We start from the raw sequence: 27,682 nt of genomic DNA, 5'->3' as shown, positions 1-27,682 counted from the left end.
AGTATGAATAGTAATGGTTAATCAATCCTATCGCCTTGTATACACACTGTCACCAGAAGTCCATTCTGTGTAGAGAAAACTTGATAAAGAAACTTGCATGCTGCACTTTTTGTTGATTCTACTTTTCCGCTTTTGTTTTAATAGGTGATTATAGCCATTCAAATTCACAAAGAATGCAGTAATACAGTACATGTCTCAAACTCATCCATCTTTAGAGGTTGATTTGTATTCTTTGTTTTCGATAAATGTCGCTTGATTCAAGATTACTATGTAGTTATCTCACATTACTTGCCCACTAAAAGCTGCACCAGACAGCTACACAGTTACACCACAGTTTGTCAGAATAGAGGCGCATCACCAAGTGTACTGGAGTGTGAATATTTCTTTCTGTTTATTCCATCACACATTACTTTCTCTTTGTGCTGCTGTTACACTGACTATAATTCCATTAGAGTTACTGTCAAGTCTGTCCTGTTTTTTATTATATAGTGTATTGTACATATTCTTGCAATATTTATGTAGATAGCAAACACTCCTCTCCTATACTCCTCAACTTACGCCTCAGGAGTTATTTCCATACTGGCTGGAAACTTATTCCATGCATTTCCATCTTGGTTATAATCCACTCTGCTGCTGGATTCTTGCAGATGGTGGTGTGAAAAGAGACTGTCCTCCCAAGAAAAATGACACAATAGTTTGCAATGCCAGTCGCCCAAAAATTACATATAGTTATGTTTGATACCTCATTTGGAGGTAGTGGGCCGTGATTATCACTGTAACCAAGACGACGAAGGTCAAACTTTAACTCACACCACATGTTTCTCTAACCTTAACAAAGTGATCATTTTAACCCAAACCATGATCTTTCCCTAAACCCAACCACATGTTTTATTGTGCCTTAACCTAACCAGACTTTAACCACAGTGTTGTCACATCATAAAACAAAAGTATGAAGGTTCAGTACATTCAACAAATTGCCCCATTTTTTGTTCCCTCATTTACATAAACTTCTGTGTAGCACGATTCAAAGTTGGTCTCACAGTTTTGCAATTGGTAGGAGTTATAAGTGAATGTGCTCAACATATGACTGATGCCATCATCCATCAGTGTGTGTGTGAGAGAGAGATCTGGGCCTATATATGAACTGTAACTGGAAAAGATGTGTTAGGTTGTCGTAGAGATGAGCTTTAGCCCCCTGCAGAGAAACGAAATAGTTTTTTGCAATTGCTGATTGGCTAAGATAACATACTATATGCACAGGCTGGGAAGCCACATGAACACACACACACACATCTATAATACTACGCATGATCTATCTTTGAAAATCAACCCTTGCTACATGCTGTTTATGGTATATTAAATTGAGTTATCTCGTGCTGTAACTGGCATTTGTCATTTGTGCTTTATCTCAATTTCATTACAAATTGATTTAAATTGCATGCCCACCCCTTCTAAAAACACATGCAGCAGGTGCATGCATGGATGCAACACACACACACGTATTCAGACACACAGGTGTACACACACCTTGTGTTGCCACAAATCAGGACATCCATCTCCGATTAGGGCAATTTGATTCCAGAGTAATGAAGTAGTTTAGCGCTGAAACGTGGCGTGCTTCACAACCGCTGATGATGCCACTGCCATCATTTTCCACTGAGGCAAAATGGCTGACAAATACCCTCCCTAACCAATACACACACACACACTCACACACACATTATAAAGAGACAAGACAGATCAAATCTGACACAGTTGTAATCAGCCCTGCAGCTGCCTGGTTACCAGGCCTGAATATATTTGTAGTTTACAAATTCCACTGTTTGCTTTTCATTAAGGAGAAAAAAACCTTGGTCATTTTGGCTTTTCATTTGAACCGTTGAGACCTCTTGTGCCAATTACAGTTTCATACTTTATCGACTATGAATTATTTATTATTTTTATTATTTATTTACGCACAAGCCTCCTGAGCCACTGGCCAATCAGAACTGAATGGGCTCATCGGGATGGGGGGCCTTAAAGAGACAGGAGCTAAAACGGCCTTTTTCAGAAAGAGGCTGAACTGAGGGGCTGCATTAAGAGCCAGTATATGATAAATAAGAGGAGTTTTTTTAAACTGTAAATCATGTAAAGATATTCCAGTAGAGCCCCAGAATAAAAATATAGACCTGGAAATACACATTATATGTCCACTTTCAGTCATTGTGCATTTTGAAAATGTGCCTTTTACTGTAGAAAAACTGCAAAGTCACTATTTTTTAATGATAATTTACATTCTGTTCTTTTTGATGTGTAAACAGTAAATTCAAGTAGTGATTAGTTCCCATTTCAATCAATGAATCAAGTACTAATCTAACTCATTCTCTGTTAAATACACTACTATTCTCATTCAGATATACTACAATTTTCTCTTACATATACCGTAATAGCTGAGTATAATGAGAGTAAAAGTATAGTTGAGTTTAGAGAATAGTGGTGTAAAAAGGTGAATATGATGGCTAGTATGACAGTATGATTGTAGGGAGGTATAGTAGTATTATGTGAGATTAAGGTGCCCTGTGTGAGAGTAGGTATGATTTATGACCTTAAAGGCCTCCCGCAACACAATCATTACCTTTTACTTCTAGTTTGTTTCCATACACTCACAATCCTCCACATTGGGAATTCTTGCATTATGTGTCTTCTTTCCCATTGACATAAATTGATTATCCAAGCAAAGTCTCACATTGCCTACCTATGGCTGCATCCTACCTCTGCACCAGGAACAATCATCAATCACTTGGAAGGGCCGTTAAGCACCTTTTCTTCCCCAGAGGAGTGAACTCACATTGGGCCTCGGAGACCACTCAGCTCTCCCTTCCTTTTCCACTCCCTGGCCTCCCCCGTTTTGCAGATTGGGCCCTCCCCTCGTGAATCCTGCCAGCTCTCAAAATCTCTGTCCTGAGCTGGGATGACCATGAATAATGAGGGGACTTAAATATGAGATTCAGGAGCTAGGTGCTATAGGAGATAACATGCTTCTCACTTTTTCCCTCCATAGCCACTGTCAAGCGAGCAGAAGCCAGCCTGTGGCTGACGTGCACTAGCTTTGTCACATAACTGCATTATGTAGGGTCCCCAGAGGCTACAGCATAATGCGATATGCCATGCGACTGTTGCTGGGTTGCTACAACAGCATCGCCTCATGAGTTATGTATTAGTGTTTTAACTGCGGCTTTAGGATCAGATACTGTACTGCACTGTCACTGTTTTAGTTTTGCCTGCTAATGCGCTGCAAACTTTCCCCTTTGGTAATTTTAATTTCAAAGTCAGGGTATGTACTGTAAATGTGTCTTGACAACACAGACGCCTCACGGACGCTGCTCATGAAACCGGCTTATATGAGATTGTCGGGCTGTCTGAGACAATAAATATCAGCGCCGAAAGCCAGTAGCACAGCTGCTGCTGGAGGCACACCCCTGGATATGAACACACACACACACACACACATGCACACACACACACACCACTGTGTCATCAACACTAGCTGGCAGTGTTGAAAGTGAAACATGTCCATGTTTGTCTCTGACTCTGAAAACTTGCCTTTCAATTTGTGCAGAAGCACTGAGTGATTCTGATCATCAACATGCAAAAAACAGAACAACACATGTTTTTATCATAGACTTCACTGCATTTATAAATCAATATTTTTAAATTAAAGTTTAAATTTTTAATTACGGGGAAAGGAAACAATAATTAGAAGGTTAATTTAACACCTCTTGCACCAGTTTCATCAGATTTACTCTCCTTTCTACATACTCTAAATTAATAAAATTAAGAATAAAAATACTTTAAAGTGATTTTTGTCTTTACTTATATGAGGCTGTCTTCCAAGTATTTGATCACTATTACATTCTAACTTGATTCAGGACACTATCTGAGAGTAGATTCTCTTTCTCTGAAAGCCCATCCAATTAAAGTCGTTTGATTGAGCTGAGCAAGAAATTAACTTTCCTTTTCCCTAATGTGCTGGTGGAGAAGCTAAAATACCTTAAAGGGGGCTGGATTTCAAGCCGCTCTGCGCCACTGACATGAAAAGTGGTGTGTGGGTTCAAAAAACTCGCCCCTCCATGTTTGATGTAGTTCCCATTTGAAGTAAGCGAAAGCCCCACCCCTCCCCACCTGCACACTTTTCACCCTGTTGATTCATCTCACCGGAGAACCTCAGGGTACTATCAACAAACTCGAGATGTTCCTTACAAGTCCTTTAAAAAAAAAAAAAAAAACTCTGCAAACTCTGCACAAATACCTGTACTGAATGACTCACTCATTTTCACAGTGACATTTCGCACGGCTGGATTTTCATTTATTTCAAAGTCAATAGCCCTCCTCACAAAAGCCTTGATTTTTTTTAACAGGATTTCTCAAAATCTTGAATGTCACACCCGAGTGCTCTCAGCATACTTAGCAGCCAAACAGTGGCATGAGGTGAAAGAGTGCATACTTCTCTTACAGAGCTCATTGAAGCGAATTGGTAAACAGGTCCCTGCCCGCCCATTGACTTTGCTGCCGTGTGGAGGAGTCAGATTGCGCCCGCCGCTCCGGTCGGATCAAACTGTAGAGAGTCGGCAGTCTTGCAGCTGACATGCGCCGCTGCACTCTCCTTGACTCACTGGCAGAGTGCTCTATATGTATGGAAATGAGCCATAATCACCATAATATGTGTCCCATCTCTTGTATTTTATAATGGTGTCATTACATTTTTTTTTTCTCCGCATGATGCCGTATTCCCCCCTTCCTCCTCTCCTTTTTCTACTTTGCTATACCTTCCCCATTCCATCTATCCCTTCCCTTCCCTCCCACCCTTCCTACTTTTCCTCCTCCTTCTTCCTACTATCGCTCTTTCTCATGCCATCTACCTCATTTACACTCTTACTCATCCAGATGACAGGAACAGGTGCACTATTAATTATGCTTTAAAGTATATCTCCTCTGTGCTCCGCTTCACTTCCCCCTTATCGTTGTGCGCTTTCTGGGAATGCTTCACCACACCGCACTGTCTAACCCTAAACTTCTCTCTGCCTGCCTCTTCTTGATTGTTGTTTATCCTCACTTTGACTTTCTACACCATCCTTTGTCACTCAGCTGGCTCTCTGAGGGATATTTCCCATTTTTTTCCGAATGTTTGCATTTGTATGGAAGCAGGGTGCGTCTCGTTGTGTTTTTAGTCCTGCTTTGTTAAGATTAATTGTGTCATTATCTCAAGATATCAAACTGTGTTCACATGATCGTGTGTTAACTATCTCATTATCTACAAGACAGCAAATATGATTTTGGTGGTGCTTCTTTTGTTATCCCGAGATAAAAATTGAATGATATTGTTATCTCATGGTATCAAACGTCGTTTTTTTCCTACATGATTTAAATATCTCATTATTTTGAGATAACAACCCAGTTTTTTTTTTTTTTGTTTTTTTTTTTTCGGAGATCCAGCTGCTTCGCCCCACTGGTGTTGTTTAAGAGTCTATCCAAATCGGCTTAGCCTGATGAAAGAGACACTGTCAGAGGGATACACCAGAGTAGATTAAATTTTTTTTTTTAAATAAATAAGAGAGAATTAACCCCAAGATGAAAATAAACCCACTTGGATTGAGCCTTTAGTAACATCTACAAATGGGGGAATAATGTTGGATCACAGCAAACTACAAATCTCAATACAACAAGTTATTTAGATTTTTAACTGGGATGAGATTTGGTAACTGTGGCCTTAATAAATATTATTTTTATACTTATCAAACCATTTAGTGACCCCTCGTGCCCTGTATGCAAGCAAATGCATTAGTAATGTTTCTCCACTTATTTATTCAGGTGTTTCCTTTAATTTGTCACCTGTCTTTTTGTATAGTGACAGATAAAGAAAGAAAGATAATCGAAGAAGAACATTAGAAGATAATTTGGTATAGCCGAATAACGAGGCTAAAAAGTATGCAGCACTCATTGCTTCCACACACTTGCACATTATCGATTAACTTCACTTTTTCTTATGTAAAATGAAACATCTGTAGTAATCAATAAGTCAGGTTTCATGGCCTCAAAGATCAACATTTTTTCCTGACCCTCCTCATTCATTTTGAATGGTCTTGGAATGCGTTGACCTTGATCCTCTTCGATGTCCAGCAATGCTAAAATGATCTTTTTCCAGTCGGTGGTTGAATAAATCAGTTGAAAAAAAATGAATATGAATATATACGCTCAGCAGTGATGTTTTAAATTCAAACCTTCCTTACAATAAATTCTCTTATGCAACCTTTTTTTTTCCTCTAAATCTGGGGTGAAGCCCAAAGGCGATTCTTGGGAAGACTGAAACTGGAGGAATTTGTATGCAAATCTATCGGCTGTGTTGGCAAGGTTTCCCGAGTATCTGCAAAGTAAGTTGGATGAATAAATTATTGTAGTCATACAGCTTATTAGTGTCTGTACAGTCGTACATGAGTTAGATTTGTAGGCCCCTGAATGCTTTATTTTCTCCATCTGTAATCCGGCTTTAGTATTCACCTCTTATGCTCCTACTTTCTTTCTTTACCAACTGTTGCTGAATTATGACACGAAACAGTCGGCTGTTCGCACCACCAAAACAGTCTCGATTCATTAACTGATAAAACTGTTTACTTTGCGAAAACAATTGTCGGTTCATTTCAATATTGGCTTGAATACAAATAGTCTTCCTTCCACATTACACTTACTGTATGGCGCCATGCGAGCTGAATAGCTGTGTCTCCATATTGTGAGACCACTGAAAACATTTCCACATATCTGGAGGGCTTTCAGGTGCCTGAGCGCAGCAAATCTACCTCATATCAAGCAGTTTCCAAGACAGCACAGGCGCCTTCCATCATGATTAAGTTGTTTGAGGTAAATAAAGTGTTTCTGGCTCCCTTTCTTTGGCCTCAACGCAATGTATCCCAGAGATACAAAGTGCAATTTACCAACATGTGAAATTCACATTTAGCCCAGAGGGAAACCAAGAGAAGAGAGGAAACAAGCCTGTCGGGATTGTTTTTGACTTAGCGCTGCACGCTAGGCCGCTAATTGCCTGCGATTGATGGAGAACAGTGCTAGAGGAAACGTTAAACCCGCGGTGTATCATGGGTAGTTGACCTGTGTCAGCTGAGTCTTGTCTGTGCCTCGTGGCGGTGTTTTTTCATGCGTAGGTGGGGGTTATAGGAAAATGTGAGGCCTGTATGTGTGTTCAGATGGTGTGTAACAGCAAAAAAAAATCTGCACAAACCCTTTGTGGCTCTTACAGCAGAAAAACACTCTGATCCATCAAAGTTAAGCTGGAATCAAAAGATCCAGTGGAAATGGTATCTAAAATAATGACCTGGACTTGTGCCAGACTGTGTAAAGATTTTAGCGCTTTTTTCTTGTTTTTTGAGCCACTTTAATCACGTTCAGCTCTAATGTCACCAGCTAAGGGTCATTTGAGGGGAGGATAAAGAGGATGAGGTGAAAACCACCAGTGTGTGTGAGCAGTCGAGGGTTCGGGCACCTTGTTGGTACAAATTAGCCCTCCCACTCACCTTGTTAAGTGTATATTTTTTTGAGAAAACACAAGGGGGAAAACATCAGTTTATCTGCCCACCGTCCACCTTGTTAAGTCTGAGCACATCGCCCACCAGTCAACGGTGGGCAGCTTCTCTGAGTAGCATCCTTCAGCTTCTGTGTCGTGTTTCTGAAACAGAGCGCAGTTGATGCGGCAGGAGGGGAAATGCAGGTGCTTGTGTTTACTTCCCTCCGGACCTCCCTCCCTCCTTGTCTCCCCACTTTCTCCTGCCTCCAGCACAGAGGAATGTAGATAAATATTGATCTAGAAAGCTTTCAGAAAAAAAAAAAACAATTTATGGCAACAAAAGGAAATTAAATAATGTCAAAGCGAAAGAAAATTACTGAGAAAGGGCAGAGTAATCCTTTAATTTAATTAGGTAAATTACAACAAAAAAATCCTTTCTAAGTCTGTTTTTTTTTTTTCTTTTTCTTCTGCCTGCTCTTTCCCTCTTTGCTCTCCCTCGCTCCCGCTGGAAGGCTTTTCCTGTGGTTGCTAAGCAACAGGGAAACAGTTTTTCTTTGGTTTTGCCAGCGGGTCCCGGAGGCTGGCAGAGAGAAGGGGGCACAGTGGAAGCTCTGTGGAGTCTGCCAGCAGCCGAGTGCATGCCCACAGCTGGGTCGGGTTGCAGAGCAGCCTCCCCCATTCCCAATCATAGCGCCCCTGGCAGGCACCTGGGGGTTACGTCGGAGTTAATGATAGCAGGGTGAGCTCGCAAGGCGACCCGGCCCCCAGCAGTAAACACGGGGTCACAGTGGGGTCAAAGTGATGAAACGGCACGACTTCCAACCACAGCGCGGGATCAACAAGGCCCCCCGGAGAAGAAAGCCTTTTCTGTGTACTTTGCTTTTAGAGGCTGAGTCACAAGTTGCATCGAGTTGCATAAAGTTGCGCAACTTGTTAACTCTCCAACAAACATAAAGAATTTTCACTAAACATATTTGACAGAAATTGATTTTGCCGAGGGGTTTTTGACAGGCAGTGGAGTACCTCACAATAGAAATCCTTTTTGCAATAAGTATGCTAATCAAAGCCTCTGCTGAAATGGATTCTACTGCTCTTTTATTATGTTGTTCTTTCCCTCTTCAGGTGATTGACACATTGTAATTTTGCTAATAAGCACCTCCACTGTCTGTTTCCTTCCTATTGTGTTAGTGTTACAATAGGCAAACTTGGCAGGTGCACAGTGTTTGCTGAGTGCTCAATATAGAAGCTAATCTCAGTTACCTGCTATTATCCTGAAATGCAGGCATTCCACATGCTGTGTCCTAACTGTCAGTCTCCACTAGCGTCCTCCAGGGGTCAGCAGCCAATCAAACCTCGCATTACTCATCCCCCCCCCCCACCCCCTCCCTCCTAACCAATCATCCACATCATTACTGGCCTGTCTCTGGTCATTAGGAAGTCTCTGCAGCAGCCTGTTGCTTCAGAACCTTTTCCCTTCATGCCCCGTCGCTGGATATTTAAAATATCATTATATGAAAGGTTACTTTTTAATAATTATTCGTGAGTTTTCTGCAGGACATGAAGACACATCAGTGTTGCTTGCAGCTGCTTTGAGCTCATATACAAGACTCAAATGATAAGAAAGAAATTCAAAAGCTAGCTCTATTGTGGTTGCTGGTGGGAAGCCGGTGAGGGATTGTATCCTTGTAGCTGCACTAGTTGGTTGGTCTTTTCACCTGTGCAGAAGTAGCTGGACGCTATAGGGGAGATTATATGAATCTCTGCATGTCTTACGCTCTCTGATGAGTGAGAAAATAAGGAAATATTTCCAAAAAAACAAAGCCACAGGAATAAATTCTGTGTCTGCCAACTGCTGCAAACGATGCCTCTATTGTACAAGTCAGTGCTGAGCCTTGTAAGCAGATCTCGTCCCCCCTTCCCCCACACTTTTTAAATGTAGTGTTCCAATTAGGCTTGTCAGCGGTGTTCGGTAAAATGTGTTAGTGTAGCATTTAACAGCTGTTGTATGTGTGTTTGTGAGTTTTGTGTGTGTATAAGTAAGCTCAGGCTGCTGTTTGAATGACTCAGATGAATATTGCATGGCCACAGAGGCGGAGTGTAGCAACAAGGGAATAAGTTGTGTTTGAGCAGACACACATATGCACACACACACACACACACACACTCGGAGCTAAGTTTGAGTATCTGGTAATAAAGCTGTGTGTGATGATGTGATTGGCTGTCAAACTGATTGACAGGGCTCTAAGCTGAACTGAGGTTTTTTTCTCCACTTTCTGAAGGACTCATAGCTGTTGATGTGATAACATATAATTGACCATCAAGCCTTAGGTTTCTAGGGTGTTTTTTTTTCTTAATTTGCTTAGAGACGACCCTACGGGATGGCGACAAACACGTTTTTGGAGTATAAAAGTATTTGCAATGGCTTCATCCTTCAGCCTGACTTTGCAGTGGAATTAATTTGCCTCATCGAGTGTGTAACACAGAGGTAATCAGCCTAATTTTTTTTTTTTTTTTTGGTGACTTTCGAGAAGGTCAATTGATGCACAATGAGGCAGATAGTTGAGGTCTGCTATGCTCTTCAGCAAGGCACTTCACACATCAGAGCTCCCTATTTCTGCATATTACTGTATGTGTGTCTGATTCAGGCATTCAGCCAAGGCCTATCAACCTGAACCAACTCCAAATTATTTTTGCCCTGTAAGTTTTAGGTCTCTTCGGAGTTCAATCACACCTGACTGAGCCTTCAACATTTAGGACATGAACAAAATTGAATACTGCTGTATTCTTTTACAAATACTAACAGCAAGTACAATATATAATGTAGTTAGCCAAATTTGAAAATGTTTTTAAAAAATTTTAAAGGGCTCTAGGAATGTCATATTTAGTTGTGTCATGGGTTATCAGGTCTTAAAGACTGAGAGACTCTAATCAGAGGAAAAGTCTAATCAATCTGCAATGGAGCTGACATTTTAATCATTTTGGACTGTATGTCAAAATTTTTCATGTGCTTGACATTTCAAAATGCAAATTACATGCTCCGTGCACAGAAAATGAGCGGAAAGCATTACCACCATATTCCAGCGTATTCAGTGAGGCAGATATGGCCAAAATAGACCCTTTTTTTTGAAAAGCATTGAAATAAAAGACACACCCTGAAGAAGGCACAAGCCCACTGAAATAAAGGCCTTTTATTTTTCAAACCTACCTTAAGTGCCTGGACCTGGATTTTTCCTTTTTTGGTGTTTTTGTGGTCATAATTCTTCTGCTCTCCTTGATTCAAATAGAGGAGTTGGAAGCAACAATTCAGGGTTCAATCCCAACAAGGTTTTTTCCCAATCCTGCACGATTCATTCTGCAAAACCCTTGATTACATATTTTCAACCTTTTCTGAATTCTCCAACCTTTGTGTATCAATATCTGTGCATGGGAATTGCGGTATTGTTAATGTTTGGGAAAGATCATGGTTATGGTTGATAAAAAGGTGGATGTTAATTGCAAGTATCTGATGGGAGGTGAACTCAGTCTCTTGCATGAAAGTCTCCGCTACATGCCAATCCACCACACCGACCTCCACGCCCTTACTGTCCAGCCTTGCTACATAAAAGATGAACTACTTTCTGCATTGGTGTGGAGCATCATATCCAGCCTCACACTGCACATCAAATATATTAAAATACATTTCCATTACTCCTCTCTTTTTCTATGCAGTCAATCAGAGAGGTGACGGGCTACGTGTTGGTGGCTCTAAACCAGTTCGAGTACCTGCCGCTGGAGAACCTACGGATCATCAGAGGCACCAAACTGTACGAGGGTCGCTACGCCCTGGCCATCTTCCTCAACTACAGGCGGGATGGGTCCTTCGGCCTTAAGCAGCTGGGCTTACGCAACCTCACAGGTGAGCATGATGGCATGAGTGTCGGCATTATTTATGACATGCTGCATAATCAACTCTTGTTCTGACATATTACGTTTTTGTCACTTGTTCTATTGTTTCGCTTCCATACTTATGAGGCAAATGAAGCAAAACATGAGACTAAAAGACTTTTTGATGCATCAAAACACCTCCAATAAATATTCTTGTAATTATCATAAATCATTGGAGAAAAATGCAATTTTTAGCAATTTAAACTCCCTCAGTAGATTAATAATGGCATCTTTTTTTGAATTAGGGATACATTTTTCACCACCCTGTAACCATTTCATGCTTGTGTTTGACTTGTTTTCACACCCACATATACAGATTTAATAGGGTCTTTTTAATTAAGTCACAAAATTGGGACTCAACTTTTGAAGCAACGTATCTGCTACCCTGGCAAATTAATCTTCTGTGTTGCTATATAGAAGGATCAAATGTCTGTGAAAAGTCCTATTTTCCTGTTAATTACATTTTTGTTTACACACTCAAAAATAGGCTTCTTTCATGAAGTAAGTTCTTCGAAATGGCTGTGTTATGTTTTATGTAACAGCTGTTCTTCTTTTGTTTCTTATACGCATGAGGGCATATGCTAAAGTGGATTGCATTTGCAAAGGGTAGCTTTTGTCTGCATTAACTTTATCTTCGAATCAGACCTTTGCGTCATGACCTCAGCATCAGTTAATCTTTGCCATTTTGGTGTTACCCAGTGGTGGAATGACCTTCCAACTCCAGTCAGAATAACAGAAGCAAACACTATCCTCTGTTACAGGCTTTAAAATCATCTTTTCAATGATTGCCTGCTCCGCCATCTTCCTGCTAAATCATATCTCCTCTGAATGCTCTCTCCAAATATTCTCCAAATAGCCAATTTCCTCATTATCTGTATAAGTCATACATGTAATGCTCACAGAATAAGCTTCAATGGCTGTCAGCCTGCTAAAAGGCTCAGTTTTAGTGACATCCAGCACGGCAAGAGCATTAGCATCGCTGCAGGAGAGAAACACAAGCCTTCTAAAGAGAAGTACCGGCTGAGGGACAACTGTCACATGCAATCTGAGGAGAAGAAGCTCAGTCTGAGGGTCATTCTTTTTCTTTTACACCATTTTTCTTGCTGTATTTGATGCCATACTGTCTACAGGGGCAGAGAAAGATGGTAAACAGAGAAAAGCTGAGACAAAGGCCAGGATTGAAACCCAAGTGTTCCAAGAAATGATGATGTCCAAGGCTGTATGAGAAGGTCAGCACTTGAGGGGATGTTCAGAATGTTTGGACATCTAGTATTGAACATATAAAAACATCTAGTATTGAACATATATAAAGCAAATAAAGAAAAAGACATTGGACTTCGAGGGAAAAAGAATATACCGTAGAGAGCGTCCCCTTTATTACACTCTTGTCATGCAATATCCCATCACTTTGCTGATTTGGAAACTTAACAAACTGAAGATGTTTGTTAATGACCTTAAAAGAGAGAATGTGATGTATCTACCAGAGGAGGTTTCTGTCGGAGGCAAATGGAAGCCCATAAATATATTCTAATTAAGAAAACAAAATTTATTATTCCTACATATGTATCTTTTACTGATTTTTGCTTTAGCTGGTGTAGCGAGCGAAACAGTGCCCCTCTGCTGCGTGCATTACAATGTGTAGTTGATGTCCTCTGCTCTGCCTAGTGGTCAGTGAAATGCATCACTCAAAGGAGACCAGCTTTGCCTGGCTTCCGTTAGGGGAAAAACAGTAAAAGTTTTAGCCAATCAAATTGAGGTCAGGCTTGACCAAGCTCAACAGTGAATGGTCAATTCATCGTTAAAAAACAACAAAAACCAAGGGAGGCCAGGTTGAACATGGCTTCTCACCAATCAAATCACTGTCACTAGTGCTTATGGCTGTGAGAAATTTGCACCCGTTGTTGAACAGTATTTGGAGAGAAAAAATAAATCACACCTTTTGTTGTTTTGTAGTCCACAAAAGTCTTAAATTCTATTGTTCCTGACAAGTGGGATATAAGCGTGAATTAGAGGCATTACCACAGTAATGGCACTCATTCATTCTGGTTTGTGAAAGCAACTATGAAGATTTAATCTCCAATATGATCAACATCATACGGCCATATGATTCTATACCAAACTGTCTGGCTTCCTCTGTAATGTTTGCACTGCCACTAGCCTCTACACAACATTTTTTTTGTCATTCCTCTGGTTGGATTGTGGAGTAAATTGGCTGGTTTTCTTGATGGCAGAGAAACAGGAATGGAGCACTGTTCTTCCAATGGAGTGAAATCTTTCAGAGCATCCCGCCGTGGCCAATGGAAAATTTCATTTCCAACAAGTATGTCCCCTACAGTACAGCCAAAGAACAAACATAAATGCATGCAGAAACTGCCAGTCCTCCTGACAATTTGCTCATACCAAGGTACTGGAAGTAATTTGTTGGAACATGACAATTTAAGAATATAACTGTTAAGGTTTGTTTTATGGAGTGATATTGAAGGGGAGAGTGCCGGACTGTGAGACAAGGAAAGGGTAACAAACTCACCATGGATTGACCATGTGGTATGTGCCCTAAACTGCCAAGCCACCAGGATGTCTCTGCTGCATCTCCCTTTGTTGTATTTTGCCTGAGGCTTCTTCTCTGGCATTGATCTGCCCGCTTTACACTGCTCTCCTGTGGGCATTGCAATTTATCCTGCATCTATCCTGTGAGCTACCACTGCAGGCAATTCTGTGGCAAATGTTTCACAAAAGAACCAAATTAATTTCAGTATAAACCAGAAGTCAGGTGTCTTACAATCCCGGACCACCCTTTGGATCTTTCGGGAATGGAGCATAAATGTCTATACCTTGAGGAGAAAAAACTGCGTTGAGAAATTCATCCCCAGCTTTTCTGCCAATAACTTTGGCATAGTGTGTTTGTGATTGATGGTGGGAGATCTAACAGTGATCCATATTAAAGTACATGACAGATTTAGTGTAATAAGCAGTGTTTTATGGAGTCTGAACACGGTGATAAAGGACTCCTGAGAGTTTTTAAGGGCATGCTGACAGCCTGAGCTGGGAAAGCAGTAGGACGCCTTCCATTTTGACCACCCCCACAGAGAGAGGGAGGCCAAAGTGAACTCATGTTGTTATTTTCAGTGATTCTTTTTTTTTTTTCTTTTCTGCCACGGACATCTCATGACTTTCTCTTCTTTCTTGTCATTTCTCTAACTGTACTGATGAATGTTTTTTTTTTCCTGCAAACCAATGACTGCTACTACCTAACAAATAACTTGTACTGAAAGGATCATAAACAAAGAATCTAAGGAATGTCACCCTTACTGGCTGGCTAAAGTGTAGTTGACCCTTTAGTCTAAGAGAAACAGTTTGAGTTTATTCACCTGTACTTCAATGCTTTGTTTCCCCTGAGGTGAAAGGAATGTGTGATTGGTGTGTTTCATAAGCTTCCAGGAATGAGCCAATGATACAGTTAGTGGGCCTGTGTTTATGTGCCATTTTCTGCCTTATAGAATGACCGACAAGTCCAGCAATCTTAAATTTTATGAAAACATCATGTTACTGGAAAAGCACAGTGAAAAATGTAAGTGTGGTATCTTCAAATATCCTTTCAGTGTGCAGGAAGGTATCCCCTGCATTATTTATGTCCGCAATACATAATCTACATCTCAGAATTTCCCTTATTTTCTTGAAACTTTTGGAGAATGTGTTGATCCTCAGAGGCAGAATTTACCTCTAGTTCACCGCTGTGATTCAAGCTTTCCACCGGCCCCCTGCCTGTCTGGCTTGCACTGCACTCCACACATCTCCTGCCTAAGCACATACTCAGGATGGGTGCCTCACATCGCTAGCCTTTCGACCATATCATCTGATCCCACTGCACCCCAACGCTGCAATTAAGCCAGATCCAGCCATGCATATGGATCAGTGCTGTTCCTCCTGATTCCCTCCACTCCTCTGCCTATGACAAAAAAAAGAATTTTCTCTTTTGAATAAGCTTACAATTAGGCCAGCAGATTATTCTCCCTTCCTAATGATGATAAGAAAGCTAGCACGCACATTTGCTGTAGATACATGTGCGATGAAATGTGCTTATTTGTAATTCATTCTGTCGCCACCACTTCTACCACCACTTCTGCCATATCTAGTGGGGATATATGTGCCTGAGTGAGAATATATTAAGCATTTCTCACTGCACAAAATACATTAAACAACAGCTTCACCACTGCTTTATCCCTCTGTGGACTCAGTACACAGTGGGAGTCGACAGAAAGAATGGAATTCAATTTGGCTGCGGAGTCAGTATGCATACAGCTGTGCAGTCTTTATAGTAGCAGGGATATATAGTAATCTGTGTTAAAGAAACTCCTCTGATATCGACTTGTTCAGCTTCACCCTGTGATGCTCCTGCAGCTCCTTATAAGCCTGAATAACCTACAACACACAAACACAACACATGCATGGGAAACCACATGAACTGCATTCATACATATAACATGGCTCGCTACACGCTGCGGTGCTAATTACCCCATGCTGCGCAGCAGTGGTGATAATAACCACTATACGACTCTCCGAGCTGATGAGGTGGCGTGCGTGAAAGCATTTTCAGATCCAGTCTCCCCACTCGCTCTTTGCTTAACTTTTGCTTTGTTTGTGAGCTTTTTTTCCTCTACCCTTTGAAATTGCCCATTTGGATGGGCGCCAAATGGTTCAGTGTGCCCCAAAGAGACTCTAACTTCTCATCTGGCGGCAGTGCCCCCTGTGCCCGTGTGCAGAAAGCAAAGCACCAGTTCTGCTATGCCCTTCCTTTCTTCTATAACCTCCCTTACTTTTTCACCTGTTTTGATTTCTTAAGGCTCACTGGGACTGTAGTGACACCGCCGCAGTGTCACAACCTGGCAAAAACCCAAACATCGCCTAATTTAAAGCTAATACTGTAATTTACTCCTGCTGTCTCACTAATTGCTGCATTTTTGTGAGTATTTTGAATACATTTAGGCCAAATTACCAACAGAAGTTGCTGCTGAGATGAATTGATTAATAGACTTCATTATAATTAACCCCATGTGCATCTTCATTTCTAGAGCATGACTATCGATTTACAGGTTCCCAAGCACTCTGAGCAGTTTCTCATTTTCATAGTCACTCTGCTCAGCTAAATGAGGAAAACACATGGAGATTTGTTTTCATATTTAAGGATATTTGCAAAGTGACGACTGGAGAAAATCAGATCACATTCATATCTACTACAGTGTCATGGCATATAGTTATTGAAATAGATATAGATACAGTACTGTGGTATTTAGTCATGCCAATTGTCTTAAATAAATGTTTCATTTTATAAGAATCAGAAGAGCAATTTTTTAAAATTTCTTTATATTTTCCTGGGAATTAGCCCATTTTTCTTAAATGTCATAAAGGCTGAATTTGATCTATACGCTAAATCCCTTCAGTGAAGGGTACAAAGATCCAGTATTATATCCTCTGCTTATTTGATAAAAGGCACACACCTGAAAGAAGAATCCTATAGGACTAATAGCTCACATAAAGACAGATGACTTTTTGTGAATCCCTGCGTCCCTCCATTTTTAACTTCTGCCCCCTAACGTTTACAAATTGGCACTTAGACACTGTGTTTGGCCATATTTATATATACTGTATTTTACTGCCAGGTCTGAAAAGAATTACTGATCCCCACTTGTGAAAAAGTAGTGGAGGGGGGAAAAAGGATCTGTGGTAATTGTGTTTGGAATTTGTATAGAAAAAAATCCACATCCAAGGCCTCTTTACTTAACATAAAGCTTATGGTGTGATCTCCAAAAAGCGGTGTAATTACACAAAGATCAAATAGAGCAAAATCGGCTAACGCTAATACCCGCTCGTACTCCGGACTGTTATGAGGGAGAGGGAGAGTAGAGGAATGGGGCCCATTAATAATGAATCCAGTGTCATCATTAAGGCGCCAAATGATTAAAACATATCTCCCAGCTTCAAACGCTGCTTTGCTACCCTAGAAAATGCTGCAGTCGTGGATCTGCAAAGCGAGAGAGCCCTTCAGTCTGCCTGTGAAATAAAGTTTTGCCTTTTTTTTTTTTCTTTCATCTTTACCCCCCATCCTCCCCTACCCCCACCCCTTTTTGGAGTGTTGAAACACCAAAGCACCAGCATTCCCTTTTGAAAACAAAAAACACTCCAGTGTTATGTAATGTAATGCAACCCATAGATTTGTGCAGACGTTTCATGCCAAGCCGGGTTGGGAAGAAACATCTTTGTTGCACATTCCTGAGTCCTCTCAGTTGTGCTGTCACCTGGAGAAAATACAGTCTGGCCAAAAGAACCACATGTTGTTGCTCAGTGTCTCCTCAGAAGAACTGACAAGATAACAGAGCAGAGAACATCAAATTAAAAAAAAATGGAAGATGCATTGTCTGACTCCATGGTTTATTTCCTCATCTCTCCCCATTGCTTCACACTACTGCACCTAGAAATCATTGTAATGCCAAGCCCGTTGCTCAGGTTTATCAGTGTTGTGTTGTCAGCACTGTACTGCTGTTGGTACTTTTTGTTCAAATCCTTTGATGAGGAGACCCTTGGGGTTTCGGGTTTGTCTCCATTAGTGGTTGTGGCACGTCTTGAAGGAGGGCAAAATGATTTCTAATGGAATGGTAATAGTCCCCCGGGGCAGTGTGTCAGCCGCCCTGTGCACAACTCTTTGATGTTAGGGTTCACTTCCACTGGCTGACACACTGTGTTATGTAGGTTAGTAACAGCTGACCCTGGCTAACTGAGTTACCTACACACCTGACTGAACCTCTAGTGAGCAAGAAAAGCCCTGACTCCATAATACGGTGTAACATAACAGACGTAAAAACCCCACCTGAAATTCCTCCAACTCCAAACTGTCAATCATTCACTCCTCTGTCAGCTCTTGAAGTGCTAAATTGTCCATTAATGTCATTAGAGACTTGTGGTGGTTTGGTAATCTGCCAGTAATGTCTTAAATAAACCTGAAGCATAAATCAACAGTTCTAATAATGTTTACAATTTACAGTATGATGACATTCCCCTCGGCAGACTTCTGCCAGCTCCAGAGGCTACATAAACAAGCAATAGTTGTTGGATCTTGCATCTTTCTCTCATCCTTTACCCGAAATATAAACTTCTCAAATACATCCCTACATCTTCAAACCCAAATCTGATCTAAAATATGTGAGTGGACAATGTAAACAACCCATGGAGCAACCTATGTAACAAAGGCTACAGAACGCACAGCCATTTGTGGTCATGCAAACATGAGTAGAGGTAGCTAAACTAAAAGGTGTATCAAGTTGCATTGTGAGAGGCTCATGTACTGTATACAGCAAATTGTGTAAGCATGTAATGGCACTATTTTGTCTTGAAATATTTGTATATACTTAAATATTTGCTAAGTAAATTAATACACACAGTATATAATAAATACAGAAGTGTGTGGACCTCAAAATAAAAGCAAACATGCCACAGAAAAACTCTGAAATATTGCAAGTAATTGAAAGAAACAACAGTGTTTTTAAAACCAAATATTGTCTTGTCAACAGAGGTCCTTGAGCATCGACCCCCCTGTGGCTTTGCTACTTAATTGAGCCATAAACTTCCAGATTCTGTTCAGAGTGAAACTAGTGGGTGATGCTGCTGAATGAGTCAGCATTTCCACGAAACAGCCCTCAGACGTCTCACCTCATCAAACCAAATAACCGTAACTTCATCAAACTTGTTCATTAAAGCGGAGTTCATTTTTTGGGAGATTAGAATTACTAGCAACCAGACTCTTGTTTTTCTGTGCCTCTCTGGCTGCCTTCAGTGCAAGCCCATGTGATTCTGGAGGGGGTCTGAGTTGAAACCAGTGGATGTAAGAACCATTTGGTCTTGAATAGAGCTTGTGTGATCCAGGCCCTAATCAACCAGCCTCTGATGCGTTACAAGACATTACTGGATATTGCTGTTGGTGAATATTTTCACCTCCATTCTCTGCAGTTTCTCTGCAGTTCAAAACCCGTTTGATAACCCCAAGGTTATCTTCAAACTAGAGAGCAGTGTATGAAAGATGACCAAGAAAAGTCCTCCCTTTTTAAACAACAGAATGGGTATTCCCCAAGGTTAGATCCTGGTTCTGCTGCTTTTCAGTCTGTTTATAAATGACCTGCCTACAAGTTTCACAGAGGCCGACCGCCAGCTTTATGCAGATTATGCAGTAATATATGCACCAGCTAAGTCACCTAGCAAGGCAGTGGAGATCCTAACTGCATACTTGGAGGATGTCCATCAGTGGCTGCAACATAATCATCTTATACTGAATTTGAAAAAAAAAACATTTATGTGTTTCTGCATTAGAAAACAGGGCTCACTTGAAAATTTTAAAATAAAGATATGTAAGGAAGAAATAGAGAAGGTCAGTGATTTCAAGTTCTTAGCAATAATCTTAGATCCACCACTCAAATTTGATAAACATGTCAAGAAGATTTCAAAAACAGTAAAGACCAACCTTAATTGTTTCAAATTAATCAGGCAGTATATACTCAAGCATCACCATCTACAATCAGACACCTCACAACCTTATACAATCAGGTACTGAAAAATAATGGACAAAAAGTCTGTCTGATGGCATCTCTGTCCTATGTTGAGAAGATACAATCTACTTAACTTTGACAGCTTTACTCATTTTTGTTTCCTCAGATTAGTTTTCAAATGTATCAACAGTCTAACCTGAGAGCCTCTTTCCAGATATCCAGACAGTAACAGAATCACAAGGAGCATGATGAATGGCAACTGTGAAATACCACATCGTAGATCTAAATTTAGACAGTCAGCTTCCTCCACAAAGGGCTGTCAACCCTGGAACACATTACCAACGGAAATCAAATTAATCCCAGATATAAAATCTTTTACAATATAGGGTTAAGTGTACCCATTTAGAGCTAATTGTCCTCTAAATTACTAAGGTTTTTTTCTTTTTTTCCATGTGTATGTGTATTTATTGTACTTCCTTATCTATAGTGTATAAGCGGTTTTATGATAATGAAAGCTGTATATTTAATTACACTGTATATGTAAAGCCCAACCAGGGACAAGAGTTGAAAATTAGGAATCCGCTGTGTATTTTATTGTACTTCCATATCTGTATTGTAGTGTGGTTTTATGATAATGAAAGCTGTATATTTTAATTACACTTTACATGTAAAAGCTCAACTAGAGACGAGACTTGAAAGTTAGCAATAGCTATAAACTCTCTGTGCCGCACATCAAGTTTCATGCTCTGTATTAGAACCATGTTAAATTGCATCGTCCCTATCAAATAAAATTCAAATCAATAAAACTGCAATGTCATCAAGCTAAAAACAAGGCTGCTTTTGGTTGACATTCTGACACTGGAAAGTTTTCATTTGACAGTAATTATATTCAAAGCGCCTGCTTGTTTGTTTCGCCAAGAGGCACATGCTACCCTCTTGACATTGCAACATATTTGTATGCTCTGGGGTCTTGGGTAAAATGAATGGTGTATGCTGTGCACTTTGTTTGTGTGCATTCTCTGCCAGGCGACTGTAACCTGCTTGACTTTGGTGAGTTTTAATGACATTTTTGGGTCCTTTTTTTGTGTTTTTATGAAGTGCTGCACCTCGATCCATGCCCCTCTTGAGCTCTGTTGTGTAATTTACACTCCAAACCGCAAATCCATTAATGTTACTGAGTAAGTGTAGCCAATCATTACCACTGATGAATAGGTCTGTCCAATGCATCTGTTGAAGAAGTCACATAAGCCGAAGGTAGAGTCAGGAAAAGGGAGGACTGGCTGGCTCACAGAACCCCACACTAAATATACTGTAGAACCAGATGGAGGCAATTTACTGGTCATAGTTGATTTGCCGGTGTGTGTGTGTGTGTGTCCATGTCGGTGTGTCCCAAATTACCCAAGTGGTGGGATGAGTGCTGCAGCTCTGTGCCAGAAAATGACAAATTGCCCATTTAGCCCATTCTAAGTGTCAATTTTAATGCAGAGGGTTAGCTCCGATTTCGACACTTCTTAAGCATTTTGCTCCATGAAAATATGTAATGAGCTCGATTTGAAATACAAAATGCATGAGAGTAGCAGCGTGTGTTTGTGTGTATATGCTTTCGCACTGCAGGTGTTCAAGCACACATGCATTAAGGCTCTAAAGGAACCTTTTTTTTTTGTTTCCTGACTCAAGAGTGGACGTTTAATAATAGCCCACATTTCAGGTTATGAGCTAAGCTGCTCAGCAGTTTCAGTGTCTTGATGGCTCCCCCATGGTCCATCCATAGTGCCCTCTAAATTTTAGTTTGATGTTCTTTTGCAATTGGGCAATTGCACCAAAACACTATTTCCAGCACAATAACAGAGTAGGGAGTGGAGTCACTGTCTGGGTAACTCTACTGTAAAACAACCTATCACTGCTGTTGTAGAAAAACAACATGGGACAGCAACCCTGGTGCTGTTTGTACTTTGAGACTGAACCTGGCAATTTATTTGATTAGTGTGTTGCTTGACCTCTGGCTCACTGAGACCTCTTAAAAGCTCAGTATAAAACTTTCAAAGCAAAAACACATGACTGCTCTTTTTTGTTAACTTTTTTTTGTGGATTTTCTGGCTTTTGTGTAATTTTCTTCTTCAGATTTTAATTGATTTTCAAAGCTGCCCAATTTCTTAACTTAACAAAAACAGAAATATTAGTGCTTGTGAGCAAAATTTAACAAACTGATAATTGTTGGGTGTTAATAGATTCTCCACTAAACCACCACCACACTCACATACACACACACCCACATCACTGTTGATCATTGACGACCAGTGCTGTTTGTTACCTTCATTAGTATTCAGCAGCGCTCTCATCTCTTTAGCTGGCTCTTTTGTTTGCCTGTGCTGATTGGAGGGCCTCTGGTTAATTTAGATGCAGGGAAGCGGTGACAGAAGAGGGCTTATTAGGGCCGTGAGCCCATCCCGCCTTAAGTGCAGAGTCTCCAGTTCCATTTTCATTTGCCTCCATTATTGAATTTGCTGGCTTCTCATTCGCCCTGATTGCATTTTGTGTCACCTCTAAAGATAAAAAAAATAAAAAAAATTGGGCTCTCAGAGGTACTGTGACACTCGGAAGGGGGACTGTATGATAGTAAGGAATTGAGGAAGGCAAAAGTTTACTTCTTTATTCTTTTTTTTAATTTTGAAGTCTTTCTTTTTTATTATGTTTGAGCCAAAATGTCTATGAAAGTTTTCCAATCATGATTGCTGTGTAACCTGCACACCTGTGGGTGTATTTTGGTATAAGGAGAGAGTGAGGAACCTTAACAAAGGAGAAAAGGGGTGTTTATGTCTGTGTGTGTGTGTGTGTGTGTGTGTGTGTGTGTGTGTGTGTTTATGAGACAGAGAGAGAGCATGACAGATGGGTGGAGCAAGAGTGGGTGGAGGAAAAGAAGGAGAGTGATGGCAGGGATTCATTTAGCATCCATTGAAGCTTTAGAAGTGAAAAAAAAAAAAAAAAGTGTCATCTCCGCCTCCACCTTTTAGCTGCCTCCTTCAGCGCCTACACAGCTTCCATAATCTCCTAACGTGAAGCATTTTTCATAAGGATTCATCGCAAAACAATATCATTCGAGACTGCGAAATTTAATCAGGGGCTTTAAAACACAATTATGGTTATCGGGGAGGACACGGCAGCAGCGCCCTGGATCGTGGGAGAGGAGGTGGGAGGGGGAGGAGCAGGGGGAAAGATGGAAGGGGGCCTCCCCCGCACTGTCTGCGCCTTGGCGGTCTTCTCCCATTTGTCACAGAGCACAATATCTCTTTGGCTGGCAGAGCTAATAATGGAGAAGTGGGGAAACGGGACTCTGGAGACCCACCTCCGCCTTTCCGTGAAGATCAGATAAGTTCTCCGCAAGTCAGAGGCCCTGAGCCACTGTGGATTTGCTTGTAAGGATTGTATCATTTATAAAATACAGCGCACCCCTTTGACAGCTTTTTAGGTGTGTGAATAATGCAGCTCTTTATAAAAATGTGCAACTGCAGGAGCAAGATGTTTCCCCTACTGGAGAGAAACGGCACACTACCCAATTTGTACTTTGAAAAGTTCATTTCATTTTGGTCATTCTTACCACCATACCCTTTTGCTGATGCTTTGCTTTTTCGTGCCTCGAGGCAAACTAGTTGCCGTTTTCTGTCTCTATTATCTTGGCGATCTGCAGCCATTTATCTACTAGCGGTTTGTTTGCAGTCTGGAGACTTAACAGTTATTCATGAGATTTGAGAAGTCGTTTTCACTTAAGCAGCTACTTTCTCAACAGCCTGTGTTTTTTTTTTTCTTTTTTTCCTCTTTAGAGTAAACATGCTTGGAGGCACTGTACAGTGGAGTGCTTCACAATTACACACAGAGGGTTTCCTAAGGGACCGACTGCTTGTTTTCCAGTCAAGTCATGTGTTTACCTCAAATTGTGGGGTTTCTTAATCTAACTGTAAATTGGGAGAGAAGAGAAAAGTTTATTTTAATTACGGACAGTTTGATTTTGGTTAGATTTAGCAGGTGCGCACATGAGCCAGACACGGGCATTTACCCAAAACACACACTCAGGCCCTCACACACCTACACACATCCACAACTAGGCACCATCCCATTGATGCTTTCACAAACTTCCTTCCCCTTACTCGGAATACCCTGAAACTGCACAAATACTTGTATGTATGTTTGTCTTTTTCAGAAAGTCTCTTTGTTCTCTTTTAGCCAGAGTGCAGTTCATTCAAGACAGTATATCGCAGGCCATAAGATGAAAGAGATTTTTACACTGGCGGGGGGTGGGGGGGGGGGGGGGGGGGGGGGGACTGAACACTTAATTGTTCCCCCGGTTCTACTGATCCTGTTGCAGAGTTCTCTTGTTGCCTCACATGTGTGTGTGAAGTTCAAAGTGCTTTGCGAGAAACCTTGAGACAGATGCCGGTTGGCTTAGAACAGGGCAACTTGTGTTGTTTTTGTGTCGGCTTTTGTCCCATAAGAATGGTAATATCTAAAGACGGCTGTTCTAAACATATTATTATCTGAGGGAAATTGGAAAAATCCTCCTCAGGACAGCAAAAAGAAGTTGAACACCATCTCTCTTTCTCTCTCCGTGGTTGTCTAACTTCACTTCATTGGCTCTCATGCGCGTCATTATTTTCCAGAGTCGCAGATTTGTTGCGGTTTCAGTTGTGTAATGTTCATCAGTGTTCCCTGAAGAGGTTGCACTCTAAGAAAATGAAGGCAATTTGTTTCATTCCCCAGTTCGGCACCTTCTGTCATGCCAGCTGTCTGTGCTGTGTCACAGGCCACACAGAGCACCAGGAACTGATGCATGTAAATGACTGCAAAGAGCTTACAGTTCTTAGATAACACACACATACACATACCGTAAATTCTCAAATAAAAGCCACTCTTCAAATAAAGCTTTGGCAATAGCAGTAATTGCTGCGGTACAACTTCGCAGTCGTGCCGTATCACCACACAAATGCTCTGAGTTTCCCTTTTGTACAGAAATACTATTTTCGAACAGTAACTCATTCAAATTGGTTGATATTTGCCGTTTTTTTGTGTCTGTGTTCTGCTATTGTCAGTGAAACTCACCACTTCCTGCAGATGTTTCACATTAAAGGCTGAAAGAACTAAAACGTCCTCTACTTATACATAATTACTTATACACTTGTTCCTTTGGTCACTGCAAATCAATACAAATTTGTTCTGAGTGATCACCTTTGTCCTATAATGAAACATTTCTATCCTGGTGGGAGTGGTCTCTTCCAGGATGATAATGCCCCAGTTGACAGGGCACGAGGGGTCACTGAACGGTTTGATGAGTATGAAAATGATGTGAATCATATGCTATGACCTTCACAGTCACCAGATCTCAACCCACTTGAACACCTATGGGAGATGTTCGACTGACGTGTTAGACAGCGCTCTCCACCACCATCATCAAAACACCAAATGAGGGAATATCTTCTATCATAAAACAGCGGTGCATCTTACAAAAATATGATAAAATATACTGATTTAACAGGGAAATGAGAGGTAAAGAAATCTAAAACTAGCTTATTCCAAACAAAGCTCAGACTCTCCCTACAGTCGAGGTAAATAAAGGTCAAGGTCACTTGAACTGGTCACTTGGAATTCATGACATGTTTGTATATGTATAAACAACATGAACAAATATAATCAACAGTTTGGCTTTTAATTAATTTCACTATGTTGAATCTTGCTGGAAAGGAGGTGCATTCCACTTCATTTGTATTTTTGGGGGGGAAAAATTACAAGGTAGCTACTTCCCTCTGGGCTGTCTGGATTTCTCTCTCAAGAACTGAGTGATTAATTGGCATTTAAGAGGTACTGTAAAGCCTCAGCTTAACTTTTCAGCTCTGCCTACAAATGTGAGGCTTTGTCGACCCGATGCAACCGAGCTCCAAGATGCTTTCTGCTGTTGGACATGCTGTGTTTATCACAGGGATTTTGTGTGTCTTTGTGCAGCAGTTCACATGTTCACATGAGAATTTCCGTGGTGCAACAAGACTGAATGTGCAATATCTTTCCTTTTTTCATGTTTGCACACTCATCTCTGGGATCCCCTGTGCTTATATGTGTATGTATGTGTATGTATATGTGTGTGTGTGTGTGTTGGTGTGGTTCAAGAAAAAGAGGGCACCCGACTGTGAAGAGAAAGAGTGATCATCCCGATTTCTCCGTTCCCCGTGCTCAGCAAGTCGGCCCATCACCGGAGTGAGAAAGTACATTTTATTCGGGAGGGGATGGGTTGGTCTGCGGGGTGGGTGCGGGGTGGAGGACGACAAGGATGGAAGGATGATCCTAATAAAAAAGAGCAGAGTGGATGGCCCGAATGCACTCAGCTTGAGTTGTGTGATACGTGACACACCCGCCCCCGAGACAAGACAATAACGGCAAACGCATGGACTCATCAGTCGAGGACGGATCACTATTACGGCCTTATTCATCAGCATAATTAGGGAGAGAAAGAGATGTGGGACAAGTGGCTAGCAGCACTGATGAAAGCTCATCAGCAGGCTCCCTATAGAGCTATGGCCACTGATTGGTGCTGGGGCCATCATTGCTTAGAAACTACTTCAAAATAGGGGCTCTTCGCTCTGCTGAACGACAGTAAAATGAACTTAATTGGCTTGCAAAAGCAGCTTGGCGCAGGGATCATTTTGACTTCCTTAACTATCTTTACACCTATTGGTGTGTTGTCTGTTTTGAGTGTGTGATGCACAACACAAATAAATAACCCCAAAAATCTTTAACCACATTGTTAACTGTTAATCTTTAACCACTCTTGTTTTGCTCGTGGTCTTAACTTTAAAAAAAAATCACCCCTGTGAATTTCCCTAGCTTTTGTTTCTTTTTATACATCCACATAATTATTCAAGGGTCACAGGAATATTGTCAGGGGCACTCTGTACTTCACTATTTGTTGCTTCTCATGATGATCTAGTAATTAAAGCCATGTTGACCCCACTAGATGAGAGTGCAAAAATATGAAAACATAGATGTAAAACGAGGGGTGTGAAAAGGTTACTTCCTTATCCGCTTCCCCAACATTATCAGCTTTCCTCAAGTGTTGAGTCATTAATTTCAGACCAGTGTTTTGCCCTTTGGTCAGTTAATCAACTGAAATAGAAGCCCACAAGCTTGTTTCAGTTATGCAGCTAGCTTGGCTTTACACAAGTTTAAATCAAACAGCTTCCTATCAAACACTTTATTGTCAATAAACTGTTCTTGCACTCACTGCAGAAGAGCTGTATTACTCCTTTTAACCAGTCTCACAATTTAGCAGGTCAAGGTTCAGTCAGATTGAAGCAAATACATTTTGATTCATTTCTCATTGTGATGAATGGTGAGCGTACCATTCTCGGTCTTAATGCACTTTTTGCCTTGTCTGCTCATTCATTGATATTGAAAAATGGTGTGCATAATTGCATTTTTAAAGCAGTGACCAGCCACTGTCAAATGGTTAAAAGAAAGGGTAATATAGTTATACAGCAGATGACTTTAAAGCTGATTTCCCCATAGTGTTAATACCTGTAGATGTAAATGTGGCGTAGCAGCTTCTTACTTAGCTTCTTCGTTCCAGTTTAGATGAGGCTGAGACGGTAAAATGTGAGTTGCTGTTTGTTGGTGGAGGAAGGTGGAAGCATGCTCTGAG

General features: G+C 40.9%; 1 protein-coding gene across 5 annotated transcripts in view; it reads left to right on the top strand.

Moving 5' to 3' along the window:
• Positions 1-27,682, top strand: part of LOC122976701 (receptor tyrosine-protein kinase erbB-4-like) — a 270,744-nt gene that overhangs the window by 144,502 nt on the left and 98,560 nt on the right. For all 5 annotated transcript variants that reach the window (XR_006401021.1, XM_044345333.1, XM_044345334.1 and 2 more), the window contains one exon: positions 11,258-11,444. Coding sequence is in view for 4 of the 5 variants with exons in the window: in XM_044345333.1 (XP_044201268.1) it covers positions 11,258-11,444 (187 nt within the window). In the remaining variant the exon portion in view is untranslated. The remainder of the gene's footprint in view (positions 1-11,257; positions 11,445-27,682) is intronic.

This window comes from Thunnus albacares, chromosome 24 (assembly GCF_914725855.1).
Source record: "Thunnus albacares chromosome 24, fThuAlb1.1, whole genome shotgun sequence".
Classification (NCBI taxonomy): Eukaryota; Metazoa; Chordata; class Actinopteri; order Scombriformes; family Scombridae; genus Thunnus; species Thunnus albacares.
The sequence above is the reverse complement of the archived record's forward strand: the minus strand, read 5'-3'. Positions and strand labels throughout refer to the sequence as shown.